Genomic DNA, 8,220 nt, shown 5'->3' with positions numbered 1-8,220 from the left:
TAAATTTAAAAAACAAACACTAGAAAACAATAGCTTGTGAGGAGAGCAAACCTGCAGTATAGGTGCTTACTTGTTTGATTATGCAACGGCCTTTAGTTTCTCTCTTCTTATTAAATAGTTCGTAAAAGCCGGGGATATTAACTTTTATAGCCGTGCATGCATCGTTTTTCTTAGTAAAAACAAAAGCGTTTTCCTTCCATTGGTTATTTGCCCAAAGATCCAATATTATTGTCCCCTGTTTTAGTAAAAAAAAAAATGGTACAGCCTCACGTAATCGTTTCTCAATCCCCCAATTATTTAATAAAATATTATGTATAAAAAGAAGCGATGACTTACCCACCAACTGTCATCAGCTGGCAAATTCCTAGCCGTGAAGTTGCCGGTTAGTTTTTGATTTTCTCTTGGTTTATACGGGTTGAAGCGAGAAGCATGGATAAACCATTCCCACGGAAGCGAGCGATTTAGTTCACACATGTAATAGCGTTCGGCGTAAAGTGAGAAAGGCCCCTATGCAGATGCGAAGCATATCTCCGTGATTAAACAGAGGACAAAGGGAAATGTTACGGTGAACAAACTTTGTGGTTGTACCCTTTGTAGTTCAAATTTTAAGTAGGCGTTCAACGAAGGTACTTTCTCACTTACCGCGAAAGAGTTGATATTTTTACCGTCGGTTATTTTCTGGCGCAAGAGTGCGAGAAGGACCACAAGCAGGAATGGCATCTTGGCTTGGATCACGCCGAATGCCATTGAAGTAAAGCGGAACTCATGAAGGCAACTTTTAAAGACGCCCTACCAGCCGTTTTGTCCGTGGTGGTGGTGGACGAAGTCTCCGGCCTCCTACTCTGCCCCGTCCAAAACTGAAGTTTGTGCTGCCATCCAAGCCATAAGCCATGTGCGACCTGCGGCCTGCGGCCTGCACGCGCCTACGATTTAGGTATATGGCGTGTTAATAATGGCGGTATCATAATTTCACAACGATGGGAGTGTACTACAGGGAAACGGATTTGAAGGACAGCACTTTCGTGTAATGTATGAAAGCTATCAGGCGTGACGTGACACACGTCATGTTAACGATAAAATCGCGCGTTTATTTTTTCGAGTTTTAAGGGGACAGTACTGGAAACCTTTAAATCTAGTTACGGAACATTATTAAAAATTTGGTTTATAGCCTAATTGTTGTAGTACTCACTGAACTCATTTGAGCTTTGAAATGGCCGTATCTATAAACATGCATAGAAATTTTGTAACTTAAAAGTTTATGAAACTTAATTTTTTTGTGCAGAGAGTTATTTTTTTTTTTTTTTTTTGTAGATTTCTGCATCCCGCTGCATCCCATAGCTTAAATTTATCCTCAAAGAGAGTACTTCAACAATAAATTATGAACTGTCGACTTAAAAGCTGAAAGGCGTTTGAGAACAAAAATCGTCTTTCGAAACTTCCTCGGCGAGCGCGAGCTCCTCGGTGATGTGGTCCTCGGTGATGAGCTCCTCGGCGAGCTCCTCGGCGAGCTCCTCGGCGAGCTCCTCGGCGAGCTCCTCGGCGAGCTCCTCGGCGGAGCTCCTCGGCGAGCTCCTCGGCGAGCCAAGGCCCGCGCCGCGCTCACTCGCGGGGAGATAACGCTTTATGGCACCGCCGTCACAGCCTCCCCGCCGGGCCCCGCTGCGTATTGACAGACGGCGGCGGTGGCGCCACGCGACGCTGCTCGGCGGTGACGTGGAGGTCCCGGAGGCCGCCGCCCCGCCGCCCTCGTCGTCGTCCCGTTGAGGACCTCGCATCCGCGGCGCGGGCTGCTGCTGTTGGGGGAGCCGCCGCCGCCGCCACCCCTGCAGCAGCCGCTGTGGCTCGAGCCGCATAAATTCCATCCCTCCTCGGGGCCAAGGTTACCCGCTGAGTGTGGCATTAACATGACCACACGTCTGCCACCACAACTCTGCCCTCCCCCGCGCCCCGCCAGCCGCACCACTCTGCTTCACTCTCCGGGGACACGCCGCTGAACCAACATTATTGCAAGCATCCCCTCCCCCCTCTACACCCGCCTGGCCCCGCGGGAGAATGTCTACTCGTCTCACTCCGTAATGACGTTACACCAGCGCCAGTCTCTCTCTCTCTCTCTCTCTCTCTCTCTCTCTCTCTCTCTCTCTCTCTTTTCCTACCCTTTCCTCTTGCCCTGCTCGAGGGAGGAAGCAGAGAGTCAGTCCTCCGGAGAGAGTGCAAAAACATTACGGCATGCGAGTCGTCTCTAAACTCTTAAGCTTGAGGGGGGTGGGGGGAGACACGTGACAGCACATGATAATGAGAGAGGACGCTCGCTCTTCGGCTTGGCACTTCGCGCCGCCGCCGCAGCAGCAGTCCCAGGCCCGCCGCTACCGTCCGCCCGCGACCGCCCACATACGCGCGTATGTTTGGCAATCGCTCCCCCCGCGTGCGGAGCATGGGGCGTGCGCTCTGAAACAACAGTGAGCGACGTCTACCCCCGGGGGTCGCAGTCGAGGACGCCGTCGTGACTCAAACACCGTCGTCGTCAGGATGGGCGGGGTCGTGCCGTACGAGGAGGCCATCGCCCTCACAGGTGAGTCGGTGAAACCTTACCCCCACCCCCTCCGGCCGCACCCCTCAGATTGACTGATGAGTTGGGTAATTGCTTTCTCAGGCACGGGGCGGTTCCACCTGATGCTGCTGATCATCAGCGGGAGCACCATCACCTGCACCACGAGCGAGATCCTGGGGCCGAGCTACCTGCTGCCCGCCGCGGCCTGCGACCTGCGCATGTCGGACCTGGAGAAGGGCGTGCTGGGCGCCATCGTCTACATCGGCATGATCTTCGGCTCGCACTTCTGGGGCTACCTGGCCGACACGCGCGGCCGGCGCAACATCATCCGGCTCACGCTGTTCGCCGACGCCGCGGTCGCCGTGCTGGCCGCCTTCTCGCCCAACTTCGCCACCTTCGTGACGCTCAAGTTCCTTAGCGGCTTCTTGTAAGCAAGGGGGCGGTTCGCATAACGGTGGCGGATGTCCGGGAAACATACCTTTCGACTATGACTTTGTTTTCGTCCACAGCATGACGGCGCCCCAGGCGGTGGCGTACGCCTACCTCGGTGAGTTCCACTCGCCCGACAACCGCGCCAGGGCCTTCGTGTGGGCGGGCGTGTTCCCGGCGCTGGGGCTGCTGCTGCTGCCGGCCATGGGGTGGCTGGTGCTGCCGCAGCCCTGGGCCGTGACGCTGCCGCTCGTCGGCGAGGCGCACTCCTGGCGGGTGTACGTGGTGCTGTGCGGCATGCCCTCGCTGCTCACCGCCCTCGGCTTCTGCCTGCTGCCCGAGAGCCCCAAGTACCTGCTGAGTCGCGGCCGCGACGAGGACGCGCTCCGCGTGCTGCAGCGAGTGTTCAGCGCCAACTCGGGCCGGCCGGCCAGCGAGTACCCGGTAAGGGATCGGTCAGAAAAGTACGGTGTTCGCCGTTTACGAACCTGCCGAGTTCAGCCACTGCAAGCTCTCATAGCGCCTGGTGGGTAGGCAAAATCGTGCCGGCAGTGCATGCGGGTATGGCGGGATGGCCTACCCCGAATCTCGCAGGAGCTGAGCTTCCCTCCGGATTTCGATAAATGAAAAACACAAAGGAAATAAAAAACAGACGTGTTTCGGGACAATATACAAGACGCCGTAAAGGCATTTCATTTTCTAAAAGGTGGTGTTTTTTTTGTGCCTGCCACTTTAGTCAAATTGGTTGAAAAGCTGAACATTTAAGTCGCTGATAACTTTCTGAAGCGTGTTTTCTCATTATTTCCGACTATTGGCTGGCTATAGTTGGATGTCATTTAAGGACAAAAAGAGCACCTGCCTAAAAGTGAGTAGGGGAGAGTGGGGCACATTGGCCCACTAGCAAATTTCAAGGGAATTCAAGCAATTGCAGTGACATTTCTCAAACTCTAGAAGAAGCTCTTACCACCCTGACTGATTTTCTGATAGGTTGGGTGAAGTGCGATGGAAACCATCGCACTTGCCAGGGGTTGAACATTTTTTACCCCTAAAATCAGTCAAAAGTGAAATGTATCTACTCTATAATCAGCTAATTTCGAGCTATGAAACATACATTTTTCGGTTGCGATCCGAGTTTTATGAGAAAGTATATTGTCTTAGCTACTGATTACACCCATTTGGTTGCGTGTAGATCACTTAGATTAATTGTGGATCACTAGTAGATTAGGCGGATTATGTCGTGTTTACGTGTGGATCAAGGCCAAAGGTGTAAATAAACGATTATCTCTCCGGGGGCAGGGAAGACTCTTCTCCGATAGGATAACTTGTTGCGTCCTGAAGTGTCTGCCGTGATGAAATTGTCCCAAAGCGCAGCGCGGGGAGCGCCATGACCTGAGCTGACCGCGTCCTTGATCCTCCCGCAGGTGACGGGCCTCATGCCGGCCACCAGCGAGGCCTCGACCCAGAAGACGGCGGACGGCCCCGTGCAGGACCCGGGGCTCCTCCGCTCCGTGTGGAACCAGACGGCGCCGCTCTTCACTTGCGAGCACCTCCTGTCCACCTTCCTGTCGCTCTTCATCATGTTCGGCATCATCGCAGGGTGAGTGTTTCTAACCCGCGTACGAGGGGTACTTCACTAACTTGATGAGTTCCCAAAGTCTGTTCTCAATTTTTCTCGTTTTGAATTTGTTTTGCGAATTTTCACTGATGGTTTTTTTTTAATTTCATAGAGCGAACGGTCTGCCTACGTGGCTCCCCGAGCTGTTCAACCGCATGGCGCTGTACGAGCGCGAACACCCAGGGGCGAGCACCAGCATCTGCGAGTCGGTGGAGGGCCTCCTTCACGGCACCGACTCGCTGACGGTCCACTCCAACGCCTCCGCCACGGCCGCGCCGTGCGTGGCCACCGTCGAGGAGGCCGTGTTCGTCAACAACCTGTACCTGGGCGTGGCGGCGCTCCTGGCGCCCGTGCTCAGCGTGTACACCGTCGTGCCCCTGGGGAAGCGAAACCTGCTTAGTGAGTCCACGGACGCGGGGCAAATGCGCCTAGGGGGATGAAGAAAAAAGTGGAGCGAACGACGACAAAATAAAAACCACAGCAGCGTGCTGCTGACATTAAACCTCTTTCCCCCAGTCGCCTCGCTGCTGCTGACGGGCGCGTGCGGCGTCGCCCTGGACCTGGCCCGGTCCTCGGTCGCCTTCATGGCGCTGTCGTGCGTCGTGGTGGCCGTCACGGAGATGTGCATCTCGCTCTTCTCGAGCGTCGTCGTCGACATGTTCCCGACGCACCTGCGCGCCATGGCCGTGTCGCTGTCGCTCATGTTCGGCCGGATGGGCTCCATCGCCGGCAACTTCATGTTCGGCGCGCTGCTCGAGGCCGCCTGCCCCGCCACCTTCTACGCGCTCGGCGGCGTGCTGCTCGGTGAGTCGTCGGGACCATCGGGACACACTCCACCACCACCCTCGTCCCTCTGGACCTGTTTCCCAGGAAGTGGGAAGCTGTCCCCCGCCGGCGCCGGGCTTGAGCCGGACCGGGCCACCCGCTGGGAGGGAGCGGGTGCTGGGCCGGGCTGAGTCCCTTCAGCTGCTTCCGCCCTTTGTGTCCACGCAATGTCGCTCAGCCGGGCTATGCGACTAAGGAGAAGCCCCTCCCCTCCGTCCCCGTCACAGCTCTCCTAGCCGCTCCCTTCCCCTCCCCGCCGCTGCTGGAGCCGGAACCTCGCGATGATAAAACTACGTGACAAACTTTTCCGTGGGCCGGAGGGAGGGGAGGGGGAGGGAGGGGGTGGAGTAGTGAGGAAGAAAATACTCATAGCTTATTCACAGCATCAAGCAACGCAAAACCGACAAACTCGCGCGCTCGATGCGGCGATACACGTGTGATCTACCTCGCGATCCTGAACGACGAAAAGGAGTGTGGGTGCGCGGCGCACCGGGGAGGAGCAGGAGGACAGGAGGATGCCGATACCGCGCCTGTTGTGTTGCCTACCTCCGGGCGGTTGGTGCCGGCGGTGGCGGCCGCAGCGTATATCGGGAAGCAGCAGCGCAGGGGCGCAAACAAGCCGAATGTGTTGGAGGGAGGAGAAGGAGGAGGGGTGTAGGAGGGCGTTGGAGAAATTCAATCTCCGGTCAGGGCGCGGCGGGGTCGAGGAGTAGGAGGAGATCGCGCAGGGCTTGGGCCTACGGGCATCCTCTGCTTTTGGCGAGATGTGTACTACTCACCGCTACTCCTCACCCTCCTTGGACGTCGATTGGAGGTCACTCTTCAGCTTGTAGTAAAAAGTATCTAGTTTCGGTTGACTCGACAGTAACAAAGGTTTACTCTTCTTAACATGCAGGCCAAGTTTGGTGAATTTTGACCCAATTGATTTTTGTTACCCCTTTCTCTCGAGGCAGAGGGTATAAATAATGCCCGTGGGAAAGAGCTACGGGGATGTGCGCCCCGGCTGTCCGCGTCACGTAAAGGCCTCGCGGAGCTCCCCGGGGCCTCGAGGACCTCCAGGCCCTCCAAGCCCTCCAACCAAGCCCTACTACTGGGCCTCCTCCTCCTCCCCGAGGCCATGCATTATTCAGCACATTGGGCGGCTAACAACACAACGCTTTACCATAACAAGAAGCGCGCTGATGATCGCGCCAATCTCTTCTTTTGTCGGTTTTGCGCGGCGCGCGTCCCTTCGCTGGCGACCCCCATTCCCTGCCTTCCTCTCACCACTCACAAACACACACGAGCGCGTATAGTCGGGGCGGCAGCACCGCGGGCGGGCCGGGCGCCTGCACGATTACCCTCATCGCTTATTTCTTCTTTCTTGTTTCAGTTTGCACGGCGCTGGCGTTCGCGCTGCCGCGGAGAGGGAAGTTTGGAGACTGACGCGGCCAGGCGCCCGACTGCGCCCGGCGGCCCCCCGGGGCCCGGGTCTGGCTCCGTTTGCAAGATTCTCTTGCTGCACACGCGACGACGCCGCCGGCGGCAGCCTCTTTTATCCCCAACCCCACACGGCACCGATCCGTCGTGATCGACCCGACACGGACGATACGGATTTAAAAGTCCGATTTTTGTCTCGGATAAAACCGGTAACTTTTCCAGAAAAGAAATATTTTCAGAAAACTTTGAAAAACAAACAAACAATCTTTCAATAAAAATTTTTTTAGAAAGTGAAACAATTCCCGAAAAATTTCCTACAAACCTTTCGGGTGGTTAAGCCGCGTGACCTCGCATCTGACCAATAACTATAAACTGACAAAGTATCCGAGTATTCAATAATGTGACTCAAACCAGGAGAAAGAGCAACGCGATCGTGAATCATGTTTCCTGATGGGCCGACGCGGGCCAGTTAACGCTAACAGTGACGACGAGATGTGCCAATAGGACGGAGCAGGATTCTCTGGACCATAGCAAAGGCAGCGTTTGTTGTTCTTGAGGTTTCCGATCCAGGGTGCAGGAGGGGGATACTGCTCCGTTTAGCTGCTACGCAGTGCTGGGAATAAGAAGTCGAGTCAGAAAGTGATTGACTCCGTAAGTGAGCCGGCAACAAGCGGGGGCGCGCGCCCCGCGTGGCATTTGAAATGAGATCCGGTGGGCGGAGCGGAGGGTGGTGGTGGTGGTGCTCCTCGGGGCCCGGGGCCGGGTCACGTTGAGCGGGGCGGGCCATCGGCAGGCGATCGGCACGGCAGGCTCGGCAGGGACCTCCTCCGGTTGTGTAACGAAAAGGCGACGCACAATCGGAGGGAAATACGACGACGCTTTCCAGTAAATCTATAACTACTGTCGAGGTCATTTTTCGTTACATAAATCAAGACGCGGGAATGTTCCTTTTTTTTTCTTTGGTTGGAATGAGGGGGGAGGTGGAGAAGAGGGTGCATTGACACGTTGGGTATATGAGAGAAGGGTAAACCCGGGTAAACCGAACCTGACAGATCTGCATAAGTCGGCAAGAGGCCTGGCAAATACGAGGACGCTACAGCGGCCTCGCAGTAGTTGTGGAAGTAGTGTTATGTCAACAGAGTGGCTCGGCTGCGCGGGGCTGCGCGGGGCTGCGCGGGGCTGGTCACACAGCCACAGCTTTAGCCATGCTCCCCTCGGGAGAGTTCCAGTGCTGCTTTGCGGAGCGTGACTTGGCGCGGCGTGTCAGGTCCTCAAAGCACGCCACGGCCGCAGCGGCAGCAGCAGACGCAGCCAGCGTCGAGGGATGTTTCGGTGGGCACTTTGAAACGAGGAAAGGGAAGAGTGGGGGGCTAACTAGAGGGGG

The 8,220-nt window shown here is 56.1% G+C and overlaps 2 protein-coding genes across 2 annotated transcripts; one reads left to right on the top strand and one right to left on the bottom strand.

Annotated features, from left to right (window-relative positions):
• Positions 1–6: 6 nt before the first annotated feature.
• On the bottom strand, positions 7–1,131 carry LOC113205615 (uncharacterized). Its single transcript, XM_052274112.1, has 3 exons — positions 643–1,131; positions 337–507; positions 7–235 (listed from the first exon to the last, which is right to left on the bottom strand). The coding sequence occupies exons 1-3, from the start codon at positions 745–747 to the stop codon at positions 20–22; spliced, it is 492 nt and encodes a 163-aa protein (XP_052130072.1). The 5' UTR covers positions 748–1,131; the 3' UTR covers positions 7–19.
• A 1,187-nt stretch (positions 1,132–2,318) lies between these two features.
• Positions 2,319–7,135, top strand: LOC127751090 (synaptic vesicle glycoprotein 2B-like). The gene is made up of 7 exons (XM_052274111.1): positions 2,319–2,569; positions 2,651–2,975; positions 3,058–3,421; positions 4,399–4,574; positions 4,705–4,991; positions 5,109–5,396; positions 6,790–7,135. The coding sequence occupies exons 1-7, from the start codon at positions 2,527–2,529 to the stop codon at positions 6,840–6,842; spliced, it is 1,536 nt and encodes a 511-aa protein (XP_052130071.1). The 5' UTR covers positions 2,319–2,526; the 3' UTR covers positions 6,843–7,135.
• The last annotated feature ends 1,085 nt before the right edge of the window (positions 7,136–8,220 follow it).

This window comes from Frankliniella occidentalis, unplaced genomic scaffold, assembly GCF_000697945.3.
Source record: "Frankliniella occidentalis isolate FOCC.00 unplaced genomic scaffold, Focc_3.1 Scaffold337, whole genome shotgun sequence".
In the NCBI taxonomy this organism is placed as follows: Eukaryota; Metazoa; Arthropoda; class Insecta; order Thysanoptera; family Thripidae; genus Frankliniella; species Frankliniella occidentalis.
This window is presented reverse-complemented; position numbering and strand designations above follow the sequence as displayed.